The sequence below is a fragment of the Patagioenas fasciata genome, chromosome 17 (assembly GCF_037038585.1).
Source record: "Patagioenas fasciata isolate bPatFas1 chromosome 17, bPatFas1.hap1, whole genome shotgun sequence".
In the NCBI taxonomy this organism is placed as follows: Eukaryota; Metazoa; Chordata; class Aves; order Columbiformes; family Columbidae; genus Patagioenas; species Patagioenas fasciata.
Window position 1 is genome coordinate 12,442,168 of NC_092536.1, and position 25,171 is coordinate 12,467,338.

Below are 25,171 nucleotides of genomic sequence, written 5' to 3' on the forward strand. Positions count from 1 at the left end.
CATGGCACCCACCACCCCGTTGGGGTACAGACAGAGCCCCCCCACCCTGGGGACAGTCCTTTGAGACACTCAGCTGTGACAGGACACAAGCCACCACCCCTCAGTGGCCAACACCCCACCATGGCCCAGTGCCTCAGTTTCCCCATCGCTGCGACACGAGAGACTTTACCCACACTGGTGGTCACCGGTCCCGGGGGGGAAAGACCCCCACGGTGAGTTTCCATTGAGTGGCAACCCGTGGCCACCGGCAGGTCGCCACATGTCCCCTGGGCCGGTGGCACACGGCCAGGCCCCCCAGCTCGCCCGTTGCTGCGTGCCCGTGTGTGCTGCGCCTTTGTGCTCGGGCGCAGGTGGGAGCGAAGCGGCGAGAAAAACAATCGAGAAGACGAAAAAGGAAGAAGCGAGAGCAAGAAGCGATTGGGGAGGAGGAGGAGGAGGCCGGTGCTGGCAGCTCCAGCGGGGGTGTGGGGGGGGTCGGGGCACACCCGTTGTATCCCCCCACATGGACTTCTAGGTGCCCACCCCGAAGTTCGCCGGCATGGCCAAAACCACCTCCCTGCACTGCCGGGTGGTGGAGGGGAAGGACCTGCCCGCCAAGGACGTGTGAGTGGCTCGGGGGGGTCTCACCCCCCCAATTTCCCCTGGCCCCTCACCCTGGGAGATGTGGCGGGGGGGTGGGAGGGCTGGGAGCCCTGGGTGCTGTGCTCTGCCTGCGGTTTTGGGGGTCCTTGCTTGCACTCATGCTGGCAGGGACCCAGTACTCCAAATGGGGAGGGTCTGGGGGTGACAGGGGGCTGCCAGCCCCCTCAGCCCCCCCCCTCACTGATAGGTATAAGCCCCCCAACCCCTTGAACATCCGCCCCAGCAGAGCAGGGGTAGCACTTGAAGGGACAGAGTCCCCCGCACCCCCACATACCTGCTGGGCATCCGTGCCGTTGGAAGGGGGGGCAATGAGCCGGGGGGGTGCAGGGAGCCCCCCTGCCTGCTCCTGCCCGCGGGTCCGCCCCTGCGGAGCGGGCAGCAGTCCGGATGTGCCAGCCTGGCACCGCGGCGGCTGCCAGCGCCGGGCAGCGGGGCCGCCCCTGCCTCAGTTTCCCCACCCGGCAGGTGCTGCGCTGGGTGCCCCGTTCGGGGGGTCGGGGCACGGCGGGGCCATCCGGACCCACCAGGATAGGGGTGAGGTGTCCGGTGCCACCCCCAAACCCAGCTTGGGGCTGCGGAGGGGCTCGGGGTCACCCACTCTTGTCCGGGGGCGTCGGGAGCTGTCACCCCCCAGCTTTTCCTGCCTGTCCCTGCCAGAGCGGCCGAACCGTGGGCTTTGCTTGCCGGGGGGGTGTTGGGGTACCCCTGCTGTTTAACGCCGTTCGTTAACCAGCCACATCGCCCGCTGCACCCACGGCCGGGACCCTCCCGTCTGTCCCTACGCTGGTGGCTGGGACAGGGGCTGGGGTCCCCTCCCTCGCCCCGCACGGGGACTGCAGCACCCCGTGTCATCCCCTGCCTCCAGCAGCTGGGGATTCGGGGCTCCAGCATCCCCCGGGGGGGCAGCCCCCGGTGCTCTAAATGAGCAGGGAGGGGGCTTTGCAGGGGAGAGCCCTGGATCTGTCACTTGTCCCCTCCAACACGTCCTGCTCCGCGGAAAGGGTTAAGCCTGGGAAGGGCTCCGGGCCAGGCCAGTGTCACCCTGACACTGGGGGTTGCCACAGAAACTGGGGCTTGGCTGTGCCGCTGGCGGGACATGGTACCCACGGGGGAGGGATACGGGGGGGGCGCAGGGCGATGGCTTGGGCAGCGGGGGCTGGGACAAGGCGTTGTCCCCATCCCCGTGTCAGCTGCGGGGCTGGGCTGAGACCTGGCAACTCATCTTAGCTCCCGGGGCTGGGGCTTAAAGTGCTGCTCAGATCCGACCCCCTGAGCCCCCGCAGCAGCAGCCCCCAGGTTGGGTGGGACCCCAGAGGATGGGTGGGACCCCAGGTGGGGAGCTGACCCCCCCCAGCACCCACATCCTCCTCCCCAGGTCTGGCTCCAGTGATCCTTACTGTGTGGTCAAGGTGGACAACGAGGTGGTGGCCAGGTATGTGGGACGCCCTGCCACCCCGGGGAGGGGACACGTGGGGGGGACAGGTGGTGTCCCTGGGGGGTGCAGCCACCTCTACTGCCACAGGACAGCCACGGTGTGGAAGAGCCTGAACCCTTTTTGGGGGGAAGAATACACCCTACGCCTGCCCCATGGCTTCCGCAGCCTCGCCGTCTACGTGCTGGATGAAGACACCATTGGGTAAGGGGGACAACGTGGGTGGGCACCGGAGACCCCTCGAAGGGTGGCATGTCCCCACCAGTGGCCTCAGTGCCCACCGTGTCTCTGCCCTGGCAGGCAGGACGACGTTATTGGCAAAGTCTCGCTCAACCGCCAGCAGATCTCGGCTGAGCCACGGGGTGAGTGGGGGACACAGTGGGAGTCTGGGGGTCCAACAAGGCACCATGGGGTGCCCACCCTGCCCCCCCCGGCAGGTGTTGACAGCTGGCTGAGCCTGGTGCCCGTGGATCCCGATGAGGAGGTGCAGGGCGAGATCCACCTGGAGCTGGGGGTCCCCGAGCGGGGCCACCCGCGGGTGCTGCGCTGCCACCTCATTGAGGCCAGGTGGGTGGGGGGGACTGGTGGAGCACAACAGGGGAACAGCCACCCCCAGGGTCTTATTTTGGGCTGGTGGGGTCTGGGCAGTGGGAGGAGGGAAGGGGATGGGGACAGTGGTGGCACAGGGCTCATCCTTCCCGCTTGTCACCCACTGTCTCCTGCTTGGGGACATCAATGCTGCCAACATGTGTCATGATGCCATGGGGTCTCAGTGGGGAATGAGCTGCTTTGGACACTGCCAGCCCTGCTCAGGGACAGGACAGGGGGACAAGGGGCACAGATGGGTGGCCCAGAGGGCCATGGGGTACCTGGGGACAATCCCCATCAGACCAGCTGGCTCTTGCACTGGGTTTCTCCCCTTTGGCTTCAAAATTTGGGGAAACTAAGGCACAGTGCAGCCTGCCCCTCTACTTTGCTCTGGGGGTGTGTGTGTGTGTGCACACATGTGTCTGCGTGTTTGTGCGTGTGTATGTGCGTGTGCACACGCATGTGCCCACACACGCGGTGCCAGCCAGGCAGGCTGCTGGCAGCGGAGCAGGCGGCAGAGGCAGCAGCATCCCGCTGCCATGGCAACTGAAACGGGTACCAAGGCAACGGGATGACCATGGGGCCAGGCAGCAGGGACAGCAGAGCCCCCCCACACTGTGCTATGTGGCCCCCAGGGATCGGGGGAGGAGGGGGTTTGGGAAAGAGTGCTGGGGAATGGTGACCCACTCTCACCAGCATCACCCCAGTGTGTCCAATGGGTACCCCATGGGTGCCTGCTGTGCCCAGGCAAGCCAGAGCAAATGGGAGACACTGGGGTACAGGGACTGTGCTGGTGGGGATGGGTGCTGCCCGCTGCACCCCTGCTGACCCCACTTCCCACAGGGACCTGGCCCCCCGGGACCCCTCGGGCACCTCAGACCCCTTCGTCCGGGTGTTGTGCTGCGGACACACATTGGAGACGACCGTGAGTCGGGGTGCTGGGTACTGGGACCCAGAGGCTCGGGCACCTTCTCCCCCACGGCCACCCATCCCTGTCCCCAACAGGTGATTAAGAAAACCCGTTTCCCGCGCTGGGACGAGGTGCTGGAGTTCGAGCTGGCGGAGGGCGAGCTGCGGGACACTGTGCTGAGCGTGGAGCTGTGGGACTGGGACATCGTGGGCAAGAACGACTTCTTGGGACGGGTGAGGACCCTGAGGACACCTCCGCACTCCCAACCCCTCCCTGTGACGGGGTCTGAGTGACCACAGGGATAGGGACAGGGGTATGCGCACCCAGCAGTGCCGCATTCAGACCCCCCGTGAGTGCTGGGCTCCCCCAAGAAGGGGTCCCCACTGGCGGGAGGAAGCGGGGAACAGCATGGGGTGCTGGTACATATGTCCCCATCGATCAGACCTCTGTCCCCCCAGGTCGAGTTCCCCCTGGACACCATCTGCACAGAGCCCATCAAAGGCTGGTTCCAGCTCCTGCCCTTCCCCAGCAGCACCAGGGACCGCAGGTGAGCGCAGGCAGCACCAGCAGCTCCCCAGGCCCCATATATTTCATTAGAAGCATGAGCTATTCAATGTATTTTATTTTCAACTTGCAAAGCACAAACACTTTAAAAAATTCAGGATTTTCCCCTCTTCAATGAACACTATGTTGTTTGTGCCCTTCCAAAATGCATGGAAGTGTGCTGCGAGACAAAAAGCTGGGAAGATGAGCACAGAGTATTATTAAATGATGGGGCCAACAATAGCCAGAAACAGCCATGGATGAGGGTCCTGCTAAGGCAAAAGTGTGTGTATTTCTAGCTTAATAAGGATGAGGATTATTGGCCTAGAAAATGTCATCCTTAAACTGAGGTTTAAGGTTTGCAAAACTAAAAAGCCTGAATGGAAAGGCTTAGCCAGCTTCAGAAAAGGTTTTTGTTTATAATGCGTGGGAAATTGCGTTCCCCTGGGAAGGACCTGGGGTGCTGGGGGTGCAGGCTGCAGGATGTCGTTGCAGGGGACAGCTGGGGGCCCTGCGGCTGACGGTGCGGCTGGAGGAGGACACGGTTCTGCCCGCCCCATACTACCAGCCCCTCATCCAGCTCCTCACCGAGCCCGTCCTCTGCCCCGGCCAGGTGGGTGCTACAGGGCGAGGGGACCCTCGGGGGGCAGGTGGGGAGCACTGCGGTGTGGGACCCCCCCGTGCCCACCCTGCCCTCCCCTCCCCGCAGCCCCCCGCTGGCACGGCGCTGGTCATCCTGGAGGAGGTGACCTCGGGGGACAGCCGTCAGGACGTGGCCACCAAGCTGGTGAAGATCTTCTTGGGACAGGGGCTGGCCGTGCCCCTCCTGGACTATCTTGTCACTCGTGAGCTGGCCAGGACCAGTGAGTGCCAGGGCTGGAGGCACCACCTGCACACCCCAGCTGGGAAACTGGGGTACCAGGGTCCCCCATAGGGAGAAGAGTGGGGCCACCAAAGGGGAGGCAGGAAAGGTGCCACATGTCCCCAGGGTCGGGCACAGTGGGGACAGCTGGGACATCGCCCCGTGCCCATCTCACCACAGCCTCTGCGCCCTTCCAGCGGACCCCAACACCCTGTTCCGCTCCAACTCGCTGGCCTCCAAATCCATGGAGCAGTTCATGAAGGTGAGTATGGAAGGTGACACCGGCCACGTCCCCGCTGTGCCCTCCCGTGGTGGCATGAGGGCATAGAGCCAGATAGGGTTTGTGGGAACAGTTTGGGGACAACATTGGTGACTTCCTGCCCCTTGCAGGTGGTGGGGCTGCCCTACCTGCACGAGGTCCTGAAGCCTGTGGTGAACCGCATCTTCGAGGAGAAGAAGTATGTGGAGCTGGACCCCGGCAAGATGGAGCTGAGCCGCGGCAGGTGAGTGCCATCCCCACCCCAGAGCCCCCATTGCTGCTGAACCCATGGGTCACCTTGGTGGCTTTTGACCCGGCGATGTCCCCGCAGGAGGATCTCCTTCAAGGGGTCCCTGTCGGAGGCTCAGGTGCGGGAGAGCAGCCTGGAGCTTCTCAAGGGCTACCTGGGGGACTTCGTCGATGCCATCGTGGGCTCGGTGGACAAGTGTCCCCTCCTCATGAGGGTGGCATTCAAGCAGCTCCGCAGACGGGTGGAGGAGCGCTTCCCCTCGGAGCAGCATGAGGTGGGACGCGTTGTGGGGCCAGGAGTCCGTGTGCCGCCAGGACCCCACCCTGAGCCCTGAGTTGTCCCCGTCCCTGGCCAGGAGGTGCGGTACTTCGCCATCAGCGGGTTCCTCTTCCTCCGCTTCTTCGCTCCCGCTGTCCTCACCCCGAAGCTCTTCAGCCTCCGGGAGCAGCACGCGGACCCCCGCACCAGCCGAACGCTCCTGCTGCTCGCCAAGGTGTGGGGAGGGATGGGGACACTGGGAAGGATGGGGACACTGGGAGAGATGGGGACCCTAGGGAGGGACGGGGACACTGTGGAAGGATGGAGACCATTGGAAGGAATGGGGACCCCAGGGAGTGATGGAGACACTGGGGAGGGATGGGGACCCTGGGGAGGGATGGGGACCTTGGGGACGAATAAGGACCCAAGGGAGGGATGGGAACACTGGGGAGGGGTGAGGACCTTGTTGAGCGATGGAGACCATTGGGAGGGATGGGGAGCCCAGGGAGGGACAGGGACCTCAGGGAGGGACAGGGACCTTGAGGAGGGCTGGGGACACTGGAGAGGGACAGGGACTCTGGGGAGGAATGAGGACACTGGCGAAGGATGGGGACACTGGGGAGGCATGTGGGGCCCAAGGGAGGGATGGAGACCCCAGAGGGGGAATGGAGACCTCTTGGAAAAGATGGGGACCCAGGGAAGGGATGTGGACCCCAGGGAATGATGGAGACCCCAAAGAGGGCAGCACCATTCCTGTCCCCATGTCACACGCCACGGGCTGGCTCCTTCCCACACCACTCGGGGCCAGCCCTGCCCGTCCCCAGGCCATGCCACCGCGCCTTGGGCACAGCACAGAGCTGCAGGGGAGCAGCCAGAGGGGTGTCCCCCCCTTCAGTCCCCACACCATTGTGGGGTACGGCAGCGTGAGCCCTTCCTGGTGTGGGGCAGGCACTGCAGAGCATCGGCAACCTGGGGCTGCAGCTGGGGCAGGGCAAGGAGCCGTGGATGGCCCCACTGCATGTCGTCCTGCTGCCCAGTGTCACCCGTGTCACCGCCTTCCTGGACAGCCTGGTCGCGGTGGAGAGCACTGAGGGTGAGCGGGCACACTGTCCCAGCACTGAACACAGAGGGGTGGCATCATCCCTGCTGTCCCCTGGCAGCACCCCTGGGGAGTGGGACACACTCGGTGATGTGCAGATGCTGCCAGGATGGCCAGGGATGGGCATCCTCAGGCTGGGGGAAACGGTGGCACTCGGGGTGACAGCTCTGCCTCTGTGCCATGGCCACAGCGGGCGAGGAGCCAGTGCCACCGGCACTTGTCCAGCCCTCGGCCACCATCAAGGAGGGCTACCTGCACACCCGCACGGCGGGGGGGGCCACGCTGCTGCCCCGCTTTGCCTTCAAGAAAAGGTACTTCTGGCTCAGCAGCGAGGCCCTCACCTTCTCCAAGTCCCCTGAGTTGCAGGTGGGTGCTGCCTGTGACCCCCACCCTGTGTGGGGTGTCCCGGGGATGTGGGTGCAGTGAGTGACGGTGTTTTGCGGCCCCAGGAGCGCTGCTCCATCCCAGTGCCGCAGATGCGGGCGGTGGAACGGGTGGACGAAAGCACCTTCCAGCACCCCCACGTCATGCAGATCGTGGCGCAGGACGACGCTGGAGAGCTCCACACCACCTACATCCAGTGCAAGGTGGGTGCCACCCACCCCACCCCAAGCACCCCAGGAACCCCCCGCCCCATTGCCTCAGGAGCACCCTCCCCAGCACCCAGCCATGGGGCACCCCATGGTCCTGTGGGGACAATGGGAATAGTCCTGGTCACTAATCCAGCTCTACCCAGACATGGGCTGTACTGGGAACACTGGGATGCCCAACACTGGCTGTACTAGTGTCGAGGGGGTGTCTGGGCCCTGGCTGTTCTGGGAAAATTGGGATATCCTACTTTGGCTTTACTGGGGTCACTGGGGTACCAGCTCTGGGGTACTGGGATCCCTGGGGTATCCAGACACATCTCTACTGGGGCCACAGGGTATGAACTCTGGGATACTGGGATCGCTGGGGTATCCAGACACATCTGTACTGGGGTGACTGGGGTACCAGCTCTGAGGTACTGGGATCCCTGGGGTATCCAGACGCATCTGTACTGGGGTGACTGGGGTACCAGCTCTGGGGTACTGGGATCAGTGTATCCAGCTGTATCTGTTCTGGGGTCTCTGGGATAATAGCCCTATCTGTACTGGGATAACTGGATTCCCAGCCCTATTTACACTGAGGTCACTGGGGTACCCTGGCTCCCACGGTGCCATCTCCCCACCAGGTCCTACCTGGGCAGCTTTGCCATCAAACTGTCACTCCCTGTCACCTGGCCCTGGTGCCCAGCCCTGCCAGGGGCCCCATCAGCATCGCCCATCCCCACCTCCACCCTCCTCCTCCTCCCTGCCAGTGACTCCCAGTGCGGGGTGCCCACAGGTCCCTGTCATGGTGCCACCCTCCCTCCCTGTCCCCACAGAGTGCCCAGGAGCTGTGGCAGTGGCTCTGGGCGCTGCGACGGATCAGCAGTGCCAACGAGGCCATGCTGCCCACCTGCCACCCGGGCACCTTCCGCGCCGGGCGCTGGACCTGCTGCCTGCAGCCCGCCTGCACCGGTAAGGCCGGCAGGGTGGGGGTTCCCCCAGGCAGGGCGTGTGGGGGACGCCGACACCCCCACTGTGGCTCTCATTGGCAGCACCTGGGTGCAGCCGGACCCACAGCACCGTGGCACTGGGTGAATGGAGGGACCCCCTGGACCCTGCGGCAGCGGCGCAGACCCTGTACCGGCACCTCCAGCAGGCGGGGGCCCGGCTGCGGTGAGGCTGGGGGAAACACCCTGGGGGACCCTGGGTGCTGGCAGGCAGGGGGCAGCGTGCTGAGGGTCCCTCTCCTGCAGGGCGGCCGAGGGTCCTGAGGGCAGCGCACAGGATGAGCCCCCCGGCCCAGGGCAGGCAGGTACGGGCAGCCCTGCGGGCGTGATGGGGACTCTGCACCCCAGGGTGCTGGCTGGGGCGGCCCCTGCTTGGGGACACACCAATGCACGCTTCTGTATGCATGAACATGCACACACTTGCACATGCACACAGATGCACACGTGCCTGCGCTTGTATGCGTGCACAAGCACACTTATGCGTGACTTGCACACGCATGCACGCTTGCACAGACATGAACACACTCACACAGGCAGCACACACTTGCAACACGCATGCACGCACACACACACGTGTCCACTTTTGCATGCACAGCCAGGCACATACTTGCACGTACTTACACATGCATGCACACACAGGCACATGTGTGAATGCACTTGCACATACACACACATGCATGTACGCACTTGCACATACACGCACACTTGCACATGCATGGGCACACATGCAGGGACACACATGCACAGGCATGGACACCCACACACACCCCCCACACCCACCGCCAGCATTCCCCTGGTTCCCTCCAGTAGGGGACAGCAAATACACGCAGCCAGGGACACAGGGATGGACACAAGGATGGACACAGGGACACAAGCCCAGCTGGATGCACATGCTCAGACAGCCCCACGCACGGCTGTGCACACGCTGATGCACACGCGGGTGCGTGGGTGGGTGAGCACGCACACAGGGACACACTGGCACCCACCCGGAATACACCCAACACCCACACAAACATCCACCCACACATAAACACCCCCCATCCCCACAAACCCCACGCACACAAGCACCCCCAGCAGTGTCTGTCCATGTCGTGGGGTGCTGGGGGGTTGGGGGATGTATGAGGGGCCATGGGACGGGCTGGGATGTGGTGGGATGGGATGACATGATAGGGGGACATAGTGGGTGATTGGGGAGTGGGTGCTGGAGATGGGTGTCACGGGTGGGTGCTGGGGGTGGGTATCAGGGATGGATGCCTGGGGGGGGGCACTGCTGGAGGTGCCGGGGGGTTGCTGGGCAGTGGGTACCACGGGGCGGGTGCCGGGGGTGGCGCTGACCCTGCCGGGGGGCGCAGGCGAGTCCGCCGCGGGACGGCTACAGGCGGTGCTGCGGGACCTGGACATCGCCCACGACGCTTTCGCCCGCCGGGACGGCGCTCCGGGGCCGCCCCCGAGCCCCCCAATGGCCCCGAGCCCCTCAACAGCCCCGAGTCCTCGCATGGCTCCGCCGCCCGCCATTTGAACGCCGGAGGCCGCGGCTGGACTACAACTCCCAGCATGCCCTGCGCTCTACCGGCGGGCAACCCGGCCTGCCCGCGTCGCGGGGCATGCTGGGAGTCGTAGTCTCCGCCGCCCACTGCTCTCCCGCTTCCCCCTTCATCCCACCCGAGACCCGTGTGCGGGGACAGCGGGACTGAGCCGCCCCCAGCACAACACACACACACGCTCCTCTGACCACCGGGGTGCCCCAAGTCCCACACCCCTGCCAACCCAGCATCCCACCCACCCTTGGGACCAATCCTGGGGCGATGCCACCCAGCACCCCAGGAAAGCAGGAGGTGCAGGGAGCCGAGTGGGGACACTGGCCCGGCGCGGGGTGTATTCTGTAACACAGAGATGTACACATGGCACCAGCTGTACGCGGCTCCGTGGGGCAGCGGCGGGTGGCACAGGCGGCCGATGCGCAAAGAGGCCACGGGTAAAAAAAGAAAAGCACCAGCCCACGATGCTGTTGCCACGGGAGCAGGGTAAACCGGGGCAGTGGGAGGGAGGGACACAGGGACACGTGGCGAGTGGCACCGGGTGGCCCAGGATGGGGGAGAAGCCCACCCGGCAGGGCTGCAGCATCGGCAGCGAAGCGGCGCGGGCGGCATTGGCACGGGAGGGGACGCGGGGGCGAGAGGGTGGTGGGGAGCCCCTCACCCTTGCCTCAGTCCTTCAGGGTGGCCTCGGAGACACCCTGGGCCAGCAGCTCGGCCAGGACGTTGTCCAGGTAGTTGGGGTCGGGGTAGCCATGGCCCGTCAGGTTGGACCCGAATTCGGTCTTGTGGTGGATCTCGTTCCACACCACTGTGTCTGACTCCCCTGTGGTGTTGGACGTGCCGATGGTGAAGATGAGCCGCCGGTCCCAGGCCACGATCAGCAGCTTCAGCACCTGCAGCGGGCGGGCACGGCCATCGCTCACCCACCCCGCACCCCAGCCCTCCTCCCACCTGGCACGGCGGGTGGGGGTTCAGCCCTGGCACAGTGCCTGTATCGTGCCACCCTTCCCTGTGGTACATCCCAGCCCCACCCCAGCATTGCTATGTCTTTCCCATCCCTTCCCACCCCATCTCTTCTACTTTCACCTCATCCCATCTATCTCATCATCCCATGCCTTCTCTTCTCTTCTCTTCTCTTCTCTTCTCTTCTCTTCTCTTCTCTTCTCTTCTCTTCTCTTCTCTTCTCTTCTCTTCTCTTCTCTTCTCTTCTCTTCTCTTCTCTTCTCTTCTCTTCTCTTCTCTTCTCTTCTCTTCTCTTCTCTCCTCTCCTCTCCTCTCCTCTCCTCTCCTCTCCTCTCCTCTCCTCTCCTCTCCTCTCCTCTCCTCTCCTCTCCTCTCCTCTCCTCTCCTCTCCTCTCCTCTCCTCTCCTCTCCTCTCCTCTCCTCTCCTCTCCTCTCCTCTCCCCTCCCCTCCCCTCCCCTCCCCTCCCCTCCCCTCCCCTCCCCTCCCCTCCCCTCCCCTCCCCTCCCCTCCCCTTCCCTTCCCTTCCCCTCCCCTCCCCTCCACTCCACTCCCCTCCACTCCCCTCCACTCCCCTCCACTCCCCCCCCCCTTCTTCTTCTTCTTCTTCTTCTTCTTCTTCTTCTTCTTCTTCTTCTTCTTCTTCTTCTCTCCTCTGTTCCCATCCCATCATTTCTCTTCCCATCCCATCCCACCCCACCCGGGTGCCACCAGGGACACTCACCTTCCTGCCCTTCTCATTGTCGGGCAGGTAGCAGTGCCGCGGGAAGCCTCGTGCCGTGAACTTCTTGCCGGGATTGGGGTGCTCCGGGCCCTGGGTGGGAGGGCAGTGGGGTGAGCAGGTGGCACAGGGTGGGGACACCCATGCCAGCATGGGGTCCCTGGGGTGGCAGGCGCAGGTTTCTCACCTGGATGCCGGTGGGGATGTCGTAGACAATCCGGATGGTTTTGGAGTCGGTGTAGCCCGGCAGGGAGTGGGGGATGAGGTGAAACTCCATCTTCCCAGGGGGCTGCGTCCCCGTCTTCTCCCCGTAAATGGCCTTACAGGTGGGGCACTGCAGGCTGCCATCCTGCACCGGCACCGAGGGGACATCAGGGACAGCACCCAGACCCCCAGCACCCACCCAGGGGATGCGTGACTGCAGGGACGGTGACCCCAGGGGGGTCTCTGCTGACCTTGTTGCCGTTGTTGTACATGGCCAGGAGGCAGAGCAGGTGGTACATGTGCCCGCACTTGCCCAGCTTGCCCACCAGCTCCGGCTTGATGCTGCGCTGGCTGAGGACACCCTCGTAGCCAGAGGAGGTGACCAGCCGCTCCATGCAGATGGTGCAGTCCTGGGGGGCACAGGGTGGGATGGGGACATCGCCCCAGCTCTCCGCCCATCCCCAGAGCCCCATGAACCTCCAGCAGCCCCTGAGCCCCCACTCACCTCATCCGGAGGGTTCTTCACCTTCTGGATGTAGCGCCGCACCACATCCTCAGGGGCCTTGCCTGCCGCAGGCACAGAGGGTGACGCCATCAGAGCCTGCCCACGGTGTCCCCAAAGCCCTGCCAACCCCGCCACCAGGATGGGGACAGCACAAGGAGGAGGTACCAGCACATGGTACGGAGGAGCAGTGAGCATCACCCCAAAGCACTCAGGCAAACCCCTTGGGGGTCCCATCCCCACAAGGGGCACCAGCGCCTGTGCCTCAATTTCCCCTCCAGCATGGCCAAGGACACACACAGGCCCACGGGTGGGTCCTTACTCTTTTTGAGGTGCTTCTTCTTGGTTTTCCTGCAGATGCCATTGACACCAGGCACAGGTTTGATGTCGCTCTTGCTGACGGGCGGCGGGTGCAGGATGGGCTTGGGGGCGCGGGTCAGGCAGACGGGCAGCCCGGCAGCGCACATCAGGATGCCCGTCATCCCTGTACCAGGGGAGAGATGCTGTCTGTCTGTCCACCCAATGTCTGTCCATCCTTCCCACCTCCTGGACATGCCCCAGCACTGTGCCTTGCCCCTCCAGCCCCTCAGCCCCACGATGTCACCTGGTGGTGACACCCAATGTCACCCCCTTACCTGCAAGTGCAGGATGGACGGGGCCTGTGCCATTCAGGTTCTTGACTGGGAGGGCCGGGACCCTGTGCAGAGATGGGAGGGGGCTCAGTGGGGCTGGCAGGGCTGGCAGTGTTCCCCGCTGTGCATGGCATGTCCCCAGGGCAGGGCCCTCCTCATGGGACATGGGGCAGGATGTCCCCTTAGCAGCCACGGGACTTTCTGTCCCATCTCATGGGGCTGTCACCCAGTGCCATGTGTCCATCTCTGGGGACCCAATGGTGCTGGGAACAGCTTGTCCTCCTTCACCCAGGGTGGGTGCCCCAGCGGGACGTCCTGACAGCCATGTCCTTTGTCCTGCATCCCCCACAGGAACTGTCCCTGTGCCCTGTCACCTCACCCATCACCCTGGCCATCACTTCTACTCCCCCAGGGGACCCCTACCCTCCAGGGCTGCCAGTACCAAGACCCTCAGGGTGATGGCACAGTGTCCCCCTGCCTGCTTGTGCCCGCTGACCCAGGGCATCTCCCATGTACGTGTGCACCCACCGCCAGGTGTGCACGTGTGTGTGCAGCGGTGTGTGCACGCCACTGGGTGTGTGCACCCATGTGTGCACGGTGCTGGGTGTGCACCCACGCGTGCAAGGCTGGGGGTGCAGCTGGCTCTGCAGGCAGATGTGGGTGGGAGCTGGAGGTTTGTATGCACAAGTAGGGACGTGGCTGTGCCCATGGGTGGGGTGGACAGGGGGAAAGAAGGAGGGATGAGTGGGGACAGGCGGGGAGGGACAGGGGATGGACAGATGTGCATTCAGGCAAGTGGATGGGTGGATGGATGGTTGGATGGATGGAAAGGAAGAATGGATGGATGGATGGATGGATGGATGGATGGATGGACAGCCGGACATATGGATGGAAGGAAAGGGGCACACACTGGGGTGGAGGACAACGACGCAAACCCCACAGAGGAGCCCTGCACAGTGTCCAAGTGCTCTCCTGCTCTGGGGGGCTGCCCCAGCTTTGCAATCTGGACAACAGCCCCCAGCCAGCCGTGTCATCCCCTCCCCAACCCCAAAACCCCTCCCCTGCACACATCCATCACGGTGATGAGCTCGGCAGCGCTCAGCCCCTCATGAGCCGGGGCTGTGGGTGTCTCCTTCCCACGCACAAAGCTGCCTGAACCCACCCCAAGGTGGGGACGGTGGTGGAGGGTCCCCCCGACCCACCCAGCACTTCCCTGGTGCCCTCCTACCTGTCCATGGGGATCTGCAGGATGGTGCCTGTGTGCCGGGATGGGGACAGGGACAGTGATGGGGACAGGGACGGCCTGGCCCAGCACCCGGCATGCGGAAGCGAAAGCAGCACGTCAGCAGGGGAAGGAAACATGCTGGGACTGTCCGGGGGCTCAGCAAACCTGCCCCCCCCTGCACCCACCAAACCGGGGTCGGATCCTGCCCCCTGGCACAGAGCTGGGAGGGATGGGACAGGCTGTCCCCTGTCCCCTGGGACAGCTCGGTCCCCTCCAGGGTAGCCCCAGTTGAGCACCCCAGGGCTGGATCTGGGCTGGGTGAGCAGCACTGGGGCTTTCCAGCCAGTGGCAGCCTGGTGCAGAGAGCCCCAGAGGACACCAGGGTGACCCACCGAGGGGACTTGGATGCCAGAACAGTGACACCCACCGCTCACACCACTGTGCGTCTGCTCGGCCACCCACATCACCTTGGCGAGTTTTTCCCATCCATGTAGGGGACACAGCCAGAGACCTGCCTGGTGGCACCAGGCCATGAGCTGGTGTCACACACTCCATGCTGGCCAGTGGGGACACAGGTTCCCTGGGAGCAGGCACTGCATCTCCTCCGGTTGGCACAGCACAGCACACCATGCCGCACAAATCACCGCAGCCCCTCCGGGACAAGCCAGCTGCTGAGGATGTCCCCCCTGCCACCACGTCCCCAGGGTGAGGCACCTGGGGCTGGAGGTGACACAGCACTGGGAAGGGCTGTGGCTGCTTGTGCAAGGTGACAGCAAGAAACAAGGTGCCTCACTTCCCTTATTCCCCCGGCTCTGTGCACCCACTGCCCTGGTGACACCACCGCTGTTCCCTTCCCTTGGCCCCCCCCCCAGCCAGCTTACCCTGGGGGGACGGTGGCACGGGTGCTCAGTCCACCCCCCCGCTGTGTGCCGGGCCGGTTGAGGTTGTTGAGCCCGGGCAGCGGCGCCGCACCGGGGACGCTCTGGTTGGGGGCGAATGCCCCGCTGGGCACCCGCAGCCCCTCGCCCTTGGCTGTGCCACCCGTCACTGCCACCGTCCCCGTCCCTGCCGGCCACAGAGCCCCCCCGGCAAAGGTGCTGCTCTGGCGCACGGCCCCCGGGTAGAGCTTTCGGCGCTGGGACGCCAGGATGGCGTTGGAGGCGGCACGGGTGCTGTTGACCAGCAGGCACTGGGGACAGGAGCAGGGTGTCCCCGTGCTGGTCCCCACCGGCCACGACTGCGATTTGGGGATGGAGCCCATGGTGAGGGGATACGCCAGGTCCATGCGGCGCCGGAGCCGGCGCTTGCGCTGGGTTTGCCGGTTCATTTGGGACATGCTGCTGAAGTAGATGAGGTAGCAGAAGCCCAGGGAGGAGAGGTCCAGCCAGGGGTGCTGCTTCTCGTAGGCGTTCTGGATGGTGATGCAGATGTCCATGTCGTAGGGTGTCCAGGAGCTGTTGTCGTTCTCCCACTCCCACACGATGCCCTTCCCTGGGGCTGAGGAGGGGTCGTAGAAGTTCCTCCGGACGGGGCGCATGGTCCCTGGGGAGACAGGGGGCTGAGCACCCATGGGATCTAGCACCCTGAAGTGCCACCAGAGACACTCGTGCCTGCATGTACGTGTGCGTGTCCTTTTTCCCTGCCTGTTTTTTCACACTGAGGGTGGTGAGAGCCTGGCCCAGGTTGGCCAGAGAGGTGGTGGATGAACCATCCCTGGAGACATCCCAGGCCAGGCTGGACGGGGCTCTGAGCAACCTGAGCTGGTGAAGATGTCCCTGCTCATGGCAGGGGGGGCACTGGGGGAGCTGGGAAGGTCCCTTCAACCCAAATCATTCTGTGATCCACTGTGGCGGATGCAACATCCACCCCTCAGGGAGGGGGGTGCAGAGGCACTTGGGGGTGCAAGCAGCTGCTCTCACCCTCCCCAAAGCACCCTGTGGGCAGGAGGGGTGACAGCCATCAGTCCCCAACATTGGCACCCGCCTCCCTGCGCCGAGCAGCCGCAGACACAGCGTGCGATGGATCGATTGTGTCTGCAGGGCTGCGCCTCCCCGGGGACTCGTGCGGCTCAACAATCTCCGTCAGCGGTGGCGGCTTGGCCACCGGCCGGGATCACAGCCCTGGGATCACAGAACTGGGATCACAGCCCCAGCTGCCGTGGGAAGGACGAGGCTGCTCGGCCCCCAGCACCTTTTTCCATCACTCAGCTCCAGGCCCATCTCCACCCCCTGGCCGGGGTCCCCTCGCCATCCCTGGGGCGGGGGGGACATTTCCAGGTCAGGAGGGTTTCCTGACAGCTGCTGCGGCTCTGGCTGGCGCTGACAGTCACGGGAGCCAGGCGTTGTCCCTCATGCACAGCCAAATCCTGACCCCTCATGCTTCTTTGTGACCAAGCTGGATGCTACAGCCCCCTCTGAAGCCCTGGAGGGGAGGCATCGCAGCCCCCCCTTGAGCTGTGGTCCTGGCAGCGCCCCTGCTGCGCGGTGCTTTTCTATCCCCTCGTCAGCAGCGTTTGCCCAGCCCGATTAACGACGCTAATAACGGTCATTAATCATCACAGGCAGCAGAGCTCGGCCCCAGCTGCGGCTGGTGCTGAGGCAGCTCTGCCGGCGGCCCCGCGGGAAGCGGGGGAGGCAGAGGAGCTGCTCACCCCCCAGAACCACTCGGCCCCACTGCCCCTGCCTCATCCCCAGCCCCACTGCGGGTTCCTACCCACACCCCGCTGCCTGCTCCTGCCCACGGCCTGCTCACCCCGTGCTCTGCGTGTGCTCACATCCCTGCCTGCTCATGTCTGTGTCCCCCGGCCAGCTGCTCACATCCTGCATCCCGCTCTCATCCATATCCTGCACCCGCCAGGCCTTGAATCTGCATCCCACACCCCTCTGGTCCTTGCATCTGCATCCCGCATCCCTCTGGTCCTTGCATCTGCATCCCACATCCCTCTGGTCCTTGCATCTGCATCCCGCATCCCTCTGGTCCTTGCATCTGCATCCCACATCCCTCTGGTCCTTGCATCTGCATCCCGCATCCCTCCGGTCCTTGCAACTGCATCCCACATCCCCCTGGTCCTTGCAACTGCATCCCGTGCCCTGCTGCCCCCTCACAGCTGCATCCCGCATCCCCCTGCCCACTCACATCCCCATCCAGCATCCCCTGCCCCCTCACAGCCCCATGCCACTGCCACAGAGCAGAGGGGGACGAGGGGAGGACGCCCCACACACAGCTCTCGGTTGCCAATGGCCACCAGCTGCCCCCAGCCCCACATCCCCCGTCCCCTCCGCCAGCCACGCTGGAGCTGTGGACCTGAGACAGGGTCCCCAGGGCCAAAAGGAGGGGACGTGCGTCCCCACTTCTCAGAACGGGGTCACCTCATTTCACACATCGCGGTTTTGGCTCAGGTTTCTCACTCCCCAGGTATGGCACAGGCCAAGTCCCTTGTCGCCCCCAGCGTCCTGCCCACCATCCCTGTGTCCCCAGGCCACAGCGGGCACCAGGAGCACCCTCATCACAGGTGACCCTCATGTTCCCAAGAACAGTGGGACCCCAGAGACATGTGGCAGCCTCCAAACCCAGCTGTCCCCAGGCCACAGGGCAGAGATGATGGATGGAGGCAGATACAGGGATGGGACACACAGAGATAACGATTCTGAAGATGATCTATGGGATGGGGTCAGACAGATGGCCATGTCCCCTCTGGTGACATCCCTGGGGACCCAGGAAAAGCCGTTTTGCTCCCAGCAGAGATATGTCACCCCCAAACCCAGCTGTGTCCCCCACCAGGGCACATGTCCTCCAGGAGCACCCAGCACCATGGCCATAGCAGGTCCCTGCTGCCAGAGGACAGGTCCTGGCCAAAGCTGGCAGGAGCTGCCATGGGGACAGCCAGGGTGTCCCGGTGGCACCCGCAGCCCTGAGTCAGCGCAGCCGCTGCCCGGTAGGGTCGTGCCCGTGGCCATGCTGACTCAGGGCTGTGGGTGCCAAGTTGCCCCTTGCCAAGCCTGTGACTGGCTGAAGACCGATGCAGAGACAGGTTTGATGGCAGAAGGGTGGCAGGTCCCTGGCTCAGTCCCCATCTCAGTCCCCGGCCCATCACAGGAGCCACATCCCCACGCAGGGTCATTTCCCATCACTGGTGACTGGGAATGGTGGCACTGGTGGCCGGGTAGGAGGGCACGGATGTGGTGGTCCTACTCTGGGGTGGCTCCTGTGTGTCCCCAGCAAGTCCGGGGGTGTCATCCAGTGTGTGGCAGGTCCCCTGCCCTCGGCAGCACCGCGCTTCCCAGCAGACAGGGACGCAGGGGTGGCTGGGACAGCACCCGAACTGGCAAGTCCCCCATGGCACAGCTGGCACGTGCCGGTTTAGTGGGTCACACCATGACAGGGACACATTTAATGGGGCCGGGCTTGGTGGCGGCATGGGACTGGCTTTGATTTCCCCGAGGACGCGTGGCCTGGATGTGTGCCGCAGCACGGCAGGCACCGACCACCGCGGCTGCAGCCAGCCCAGTGCCCACCACAGCTCCCAGTTCACACACTGGGGCCTCCCCTGTTCCTTGGGGACCCCAGATGGAGTCTCTTTGTGGGGCAGATGGGTGGCCAGTGAGACACAGCTCCCACCACAGCACCCCACGGGGAGGAAGGGGGCATGGACGGACTTTGGGACACATCCCTCCAGGGCTGGGGCCCATGGTGGAGGGGGAGCAGAGCCCAGTAGGGCGGGGGGAGAAGAGAAGGAATGGAAGGGACAGATGGATAGAGGGGAGAGGTGTGCAATGGTATGGAGGGACAGATGGATAGGCAGATGGATGGATGGAGGGATGGAGGGATGGATGGATGGATGGATGGATGGATGGATGGATGGACGGACGGACAGATGCAGGAATGAAGTAACAGACAAGTAGAGATAAATTGGGAGGGATGGAAGGATGGATAGTGGATTGGTGGAAGGATGGAACAACAGGCAAACAGATATGCAGTGAGATAGATGCACGGATGAATGGACAGATGGACAGATGGATGAACGGAACAACAGGCAGATAAAGAGATACACATCGGGGTGGGTGGATGGATGGATGGATGCATGGATGGAAGGAGGGATGGAAGGAGGGATGGGTGGAAGGTTGAGGGATGGGTGAATGGAAGGATGGATGGAAGGACAGGTGGGTGGATGGGTGGATGGTGTTCCCGGCTCAGCGCCAGCCTTACCCGTGTCCTGCCGGAACTGATGCATGGACTGGAGGTCGATGATGTACGGTGCCAGCTGGACGTCGACCTGCCCCAGCACCACGCTGCCGCGGGCATCCTCCTTCAGCACGTTCTCGATGTGGTGGCAGACGGCGGCCGAGTAGGGCCGCCAGCGCCCGTGCTCGTTCAGCCACTCCCACACCACCACCCGGGCCAGGTTTTGGGGGGGGAAGCCCAGGCCACCAGAGGCCAGCATGGCCCCTGCGCCCTGCCGTGCCATGCTGGGGGACAGCGGCTCAGCCCCGCGCAGGGGTCACCCAGAGCCCCTCCAAACGCTCCCCCTGGTTTCTGCTGGGTCGGAGCTCAGCGGAGCAAACGCTGTGGGGCTCTGCAGGGGCAGGTGCTGCCAGCCAGGTCCCCACCGTGCCCCAGCCGCCCCGTCCTGCTCCTCCGGGACTGCCGCACCGGGCTGGGGCCATCCATCACCTGGCACAGCTTCCTTGTCCCTTCCTCCTCGCCGCGGCGCTGGCTCAGGCTCCAAAAAGCCACCAGGAAGCCCCTGGGCTGTGTCAGCTGAAGGGTGGATGCGGATGGTGCTGGGGACACACAAGCACAGTGCTGTCCCCAAGACACCTCCTTGTCCTCTTCCTCCTTGCGTCCCGCCACTCAGCCTACATCCTCGGTGGCTCCACAACTGTCCCAGTGGCAAATGACAGAGGTGTTACCTGTAAAACAGGGCCACGGCGCTGGTCACCCTGAGTATTGCTGCTTGGGTGGCAGCTGGGGGACTGTCCCTATCATCCCCATGGAGCCGACAGGCAGCAAGGCCGCTGTGCCCGCAGCCCTGGCAGCATGGGCTGCCTGCCAGCCCTGCCCGGCTGCCGGCCTCCAACGTGACAAGGGGGACAAGGGGGACGGGGGGGACAGGCAACCCCACTCACTGCCCTGGGGGGCTGGCAGGGACCCCACAAGGCCAGAGAGCCCCATTGCTTCCTGCCCAGGCAGTCTGGGTGCCGGGGAGCCCGTGGCCCCCCAAGCCCGCTCCAGCCGCCACTGATTTATGATCTGCACTGCAGGCATCGGGCTGGGGGAGATCCCGGGCTGCCCACCCTGGCCCCCCGCTCCCCAGCACAGCCTCTCGGCCACCCACAGCAGTCCCCAGCCCCATGGCAGTGGGTGGGGGGCTGGAGTGGGGGGGTTTGCTGCACAGCCGCCGTAGGCAGACAGACGCACGGACACGGCCAGGCACACACAGACACACTGACACGGAGACGCACGCACGGGCACACGCGCTGGCACACACACAGACGGTGACACAGACAGTGGGACCGAGACAGACGGACAGACACGGGGACCGTCAGCAGCACAACAACACCCCCCCCGCCAGGGACACACACACGCACATCCAGCCGTGCAGCCGTGCACCCTCACACCTCCACACGCGTGTGCACCCTCCCGCTCACCCAGCAGCCGCTGTGACCCCGAGCACCGCCGGGGCCGGGGGTACCCTCACCCCAACCTCGGCCGCCCCCGGGACCGTGCAATGGGGACAAGCCCCGGTGACCCCCCCCGCCCCGGGGCCCGACCGCTCTGAGGGGGCGACAAGGCCAGGCCCGACCCCCGCTGCACGGTATCCCCGGTGCACGATATCCCCGGTACCCGGCAGCCCCCCGCGCCCCCGCTGCACGGCAGCCCTCGGTGCACGCTCCCCCCCGTACACGATAAGCCCCCGGCGCACGGTCCCCCCCCGGTATACGGTCCCGGAGCCGGCACCCCCCGCCCCGCCATGGCCGCCGCCCGGATCGCCCGCGCCCCCCGCCGCTACCTCCGGCAGCCACAGCCGCAGCGGGACCCGCAGCCGCACCGGGAGCAGCGGCGGCGGCGGGCGCGGGGCCGGGCGGCGGCAGCAGCAGCAGCGCTCCGGCAGCGCCAAGGCAGCACGGGCACCGGCGGCGGCGCGCACGGCCGCGCGGGCACCCGCACCGGGGACACGCACCGGGACCGGGCACCCGCACCGGGGACACGTAGGGGACTGGGCATCTGCACTGGGGCCACATAGGGGACCGGGCATCTGCACACGGGACTCGTAGGGGACTGGGCACACACACCGGGGACTGGTAGGGGACTGGGCATCCGCATCAGGGACACGTAGAGGACCGGGTATCTGCACTGGGGACATGTAGGGTACTGGGCACCCACACTGGGGACCTGCGTGGGGGACTGGGCATCTGCACTGGGGACATGCACCAGGGATTGGGCACTGGCACCAGGGATACATAGGGGACTGGGCATCCACACTGGGGACACACACTGGGGACTGGGCATCTGCACTGGGGACACACACCAGGACCAGACACCCGCACCAGGGACAACACGCCATGACCGGGCACATGCACTGGGGACAGACATGGGGGACTGGGCATCCGCACTGGGGACAGACACAGGGGACTGGGCACCCACATCAAGGACATGCACCAGGGGTTGGACATCTGCACTGGGGACACACAGGGGACTGGACACATGCACCAGGGACCTGCACCAGGACTGGCCACCCACACTGGGGCCAACCGTCCACACCAGGGACACGCACCAGGGATTTGGCATCTTCACCAGAGACACGCACAGGGGACTGGGCACACACACTGGGGACACATAGAGGACTGGGCATCTGCAGTGGGGACACATAGGGACCAGATATCTGCACCAGAAGCCTGTACCGGGACTGGGCACCCACACCAGGGCCAGGCACCCACACCAGGGACACACACAAGCGGCTTGCATTGGGGACCCACACTGGAAACAGGCACGCACGCCAGGGACCCCCACCTGCTGTAGGCATCCATCCCTGGGACCAGATGCCCTAGCCACACGTGCACTCACACTGGGCACAAGGCCAGGACCCATGCCGACATTTGGGACCCATATTGGGGACCCCCACCAATGCCAGACACCCACACCAGGAGCCTGCACTCAGTGCAGGACCAGGCAGTGGCACCCACAGGTGTACCTATGGGGGGCTGCTTCCCAAATTGACGTGGAGGGGGACATCGTCCCCCTTAGGGCGTGTGGTTCCCACAGCACCACAGGGAAACTGAGGCACGGGAGGTGACAGGAGGCCCTGAGTCGCAGAGACACCTCAGTGTTTGCCCGGCTCACCCCCATCAACATCCCCCCAGTCCAAGGGTTCTCAGCTCTGCCTGCCGAGGGACAGATTTGGGGATGGAGAGGCTGTCACTTGTGTTCTGCCTGCAGAGTGACAGATCTGGGGACAGATCTGGGGACAGAGGGACTGTTGCTCTGACCACGCTTGCAGAGGGGACGGGAAGTTGTCACTCTGGTTGTGCCTGTGCATTTGGGGACAGATTTGGGGCAGAGGGTTTTTCGCTCTGGCTGTACCCATGGAGCGGGCAGATCTGGGACAGAGGTTGCCTCTGTGGCCATGCCCCTGGGAGGGACAGATTTGGGACAGATCTGGGGACAGATCTCTGGCCACATCGCCCCCGCACCGGGCAGGGGACACTCAGGGGCCGCGGGGGGGTGGCCCTGGGGGTGGCCGGGCAGCCAGGGCCACGGTGGCCTCGCAGTGCCACCTGGTGGCCTCGGCCATGTGACGAGGCAGCCCGAGGTGGCACCGCGGGGGTCCCACCTGACCGGGGCACCGAACCCCAGCTTGGTCCCTGTCCCAAGCATCCCCCTCGTCCCTGTCCCCATCCCCACGTTGGGGACTGGACTCTGTCAGCCCACATGGGCAGGAGCCACATGCAGTCCCACCCCTGCAATGAGCTGCAGCCCGGTCTCAGCGCAGGAACCGGCCACGGACAAATGGGGCTGGCACGCAATGGCACAGCTCACTGTGGGTGCTGATAGGCCATAATTGCCCTGACAAGTCCCACCTGCCCTCCTGCCCGCCCCCAGTCCTCCCCTGGCCTAGGAGCCTCATTTAAGCTCAGCTCTGAGCTCTGATCCCTGCCTGGGCTGTGGCATGGGGACCTGTAGCTGGAACATGGCATGGGGACATGGAACCAGGGCAAGGACCTGTAATTGGGACACGGGATGGGGACACAGAGTTGTGATGGAGACATGGCACGAGGACCTGGAGCAGGTTAGGGACATGGAATGGGGGCAGGGACCTGGAACTGGGCCATGGCATGGGGACTTGGACCTGGGACAGGCTCATGTCATGAGGACCAGGAGTTGGGCCAGGATATGGGGACATGGGCTCAGGGAAGGGACCTGGGACAGGACCATGGCACTGGGACCTGACAACGGGCTGAAACGCACCTGAGGAGCCCTGCAGGGGTCCAAGCCACCAAACGGGGTGGGCATGGGTGAGGGGACCCCAGGGCCAGGTGTGGGTCACTCAGGGGAGCCTTGGGGACAAGGTCATGTGCAGTCTGAGGCTGGGCCCCATGTGCTCAGCTCTGGGCTGGGGACAGCCTGGAACCGCCATCAGGGTGCAGCGGGAGTGGGGCTGCCACACTTTGGGGGACAATACAGGGCACCTCAGTGCCTGCAGCCCCCCAAAGCCCCAGGCTGTTGGAAGGAGCCTGCCCAAGCCAAGCAAGATCTATCCTGCCAGTGCTGAGCCCTCACAGCACCCACACCTTGGGGGGGACACATGTATCACCCAGTGCGATCTCCATCCACCCCCACCGGACCTGGGCGCCCGAGCGCAGCCTTGTTTAGTCTGAGGAGGAGCGCGGGTGACCTTCGGCTCCTCTGAGCACCCAGGAGGATAAACAGCATGTCCTGGGCTCTGTGACAAGGACATGCTGGGGGCCACGCTGCCAGTGGCACTGTGGGGAGGACAGGGAGAGGTTGGAGGATGCCCCTGCGCTCTGATCACCAGTGGGGTGGCTGCCAGCTGGGGTGCTGGCAGGGATGCCCTTGGGGAGATGGGGCAATGGGTCCCCCCAGGTGTGGGTGTGTGTTTTGGGGGTGCATTCCCTCCCTATATCAACTTACTCCTCTACCCAGAGAAGGGTGGCACCCATTGTGGGGGGGGCCTGGTGGGAGCACTCCCTCATCTTCTCCAGCAGAGAGTCCTCCTGCTTTGCTTGCCCCCCAAGCCCAGGTTCAGGCCTTCCAGGGCTCCCCCCATGCTGGGGTGGGGGGCAGGCAGTGCGCAGCCCCACCCTGCATACCCCCACCCCATGGACAGGGAGCCCGGACTCCTGGGTTCCCCGCTGTCTCCATGGGAAGGGATGCAGCAGGTTTGCAGATGAGCTGCCGGCGAGCGGCCGAACGCCTGGGTCCCCTGTGCAGGCAGGGTGGGTGGGTGGGCACTGACAGCATTGATCAGGGCTGAGGCCCCCATCCGCACCCACAGCACAGAGGAGTGGGGGGTCCTGGGGTGCTGCCGGTGTGGGGATTTATCCCCAGACACAGACAGACACATGCTGCCTGTAGGGCCCCCATGCCCCCCATTGACACCCCCGGTAGGGACCACCCACGCATGCCCATGCACACACGCAGCCTCCCTGCATGCCCCAACACAGGGACCACACACACACACACACACACACGCATGGAAGAGGCAGCCGGAAGAACAGCCGGAGACAGACAGGCGGATGTGCATACACGGATGTACACACGCCTGTACACACACGCAGACACACACGCACCGTGTGTGCACAGTGACACGCACAGACCCGCAGCACATCACACATGGATGGGCAGGTGGGCACAGGGGTGGGGGCGCGAGGACATGCAGATGTGCGCACACCTGCACACACGTGGTGTGCTCAGCACACGCAGCTGCACACACATCTGTGTACCCGTGCAC

General features: G+C 64.7%; 2 protein-coding genes across 3 annotated transcripts; one reads left to right on the top strand and one right to left on the bottom strand.

Annotated features, from left to right (window-relative positions):
- The first annotated feature begins 487 nt into the window (after nucleotides 1-487).
- Nucleotides 488-10,225, top strand: RASAL1 (RAS protein activator like 1). 2 transcript variants are annotated; one of them, XM_065851402.2, is made up of 21 exons: nucleotides 488-603; nucleotides 2,018-2,074; nucleotides 2,165-2,278; nucleotides 2,375-2,436; nucleotides 2,512-2,641; nucleotides 3,506-3,587; nucleotides 3,668-3,805; nucleotides 4,031-4,119; nucleotides 4,611-4,728; nucleotides 4,825-4,978; nucleotides 5,175-5,239; nucleotides 5,368-5,480; nucleotides 5,568-5,760; nucleotides 5,842-5,979; nucleotides 6,693-6,837; nucleotides 7,034-7,209; nucleotides 7,293-7,430; nucleotides 8,249-8,384; nucleotides 8,465-8,585; nucleotides 8,666-8,724; nucleotides 9,772-10,000. In XM_065851402.2, exons 1-21 carry the CDS (start codon nucleotides 539-541, stop codon nucleotides 9,936-9,938), a joined length of 2,460 nt encoding a protein of 819 aa, XP_065707474.1. In that variant the 5' UTR covers nucleotides 488-538; the 3' UTR covers nucleotides 9,939-10,000. The 2 variants fall into 2 exon arrangements, with proteins under 2 accessions (XP_065707474.1, XP_071672297.1); XM_071816196.1 differs by having other exon boundaries at nucleotides 8,249-8,585; nucleotides 9,772-10,225.
- A 44-nt stretch (nucleotides 10,226-10,269) lies between these two features.
- On the bottom strand, nucleotides 10,270-21,336 carry DTX1 (deltex E3 ubiquitin ligase 1). Its single transcript, XM_065851403.2, has 10 exons — nucleotides 21,212-21,336; nucleotides 19,408-20,111; nucleotides 15,084-15,744; nucleotides 12,981-13,042; nucleotides 12,668-12,829; nucleotides 12,349-12,410; nucleotides 12,095-12,253; nucleotides 11,827-11,988; nucleotides 11,643-11,732; nucleotides 10,270-10,850 (listed from the first exon to the last, which is right to left on the bottom strand). Exons 2-10 carry the CDS (start codon nucleotides 19,664-19,666, stop codon nucleotides 10,626-10,628), a joined length of 1,842 nt encoding a protein of 613 aa, XP_065707475.1. The 5' UTR covers nucleotides 19,667-20,111; nucleotides 21,212-21,336; the 3' UTR covers nucleotides 10,270-10,625.
- Nucleotides 21,337-25,171: the final 3,835 nt, after the last annotated feature.

Bases quoted from the DNA above. Each gene is read 5' to 3' on its own strand.
- RASAL1 (XM_071816196.1), top strand. From the start codon at position 539: ATGGCCAAAACCACCTCCCTGCACTGCCGGGTGGTGGAGGGGAAGGAC. The intron at 604-2,017 runs GTGAGTGGCTCG...CCTCCTCCCCAG, and splicing joins GACCTGCCCGCCAAGGACGT to GTCTGGCTCCAGTGATCCTT. The intron at 2,279-2,374 runs GTAAGGGGGACA...CTGCCCTGGCAG, and splicing joins CTGGATGAAGACACCATTGG to GCAGGACGACGTTATTGGCA.
- DTX1 (XM_065851403.2), bottom strand. From the start codon at position 19,666: ATGGCACGGCAGGGCGCAGGGGCCATGCTGGCCTCTGGTGGCCTGGGC. The intron at 12,830-12,980 runs GTAAGGGGGTGA...CCCCTGGTACAG, and splicing joins CGTCCATCCTGCACTTGCAG to GGATGACGGGCATCCTGATG. The intron at 12,411-12,667 runs GTAAGGACCCAC...TGCCTGCGGCAG, and splicing joins GAAGAAGCACCTCAAAAAGA to GCAAGGCCCCTGAGGATGTG.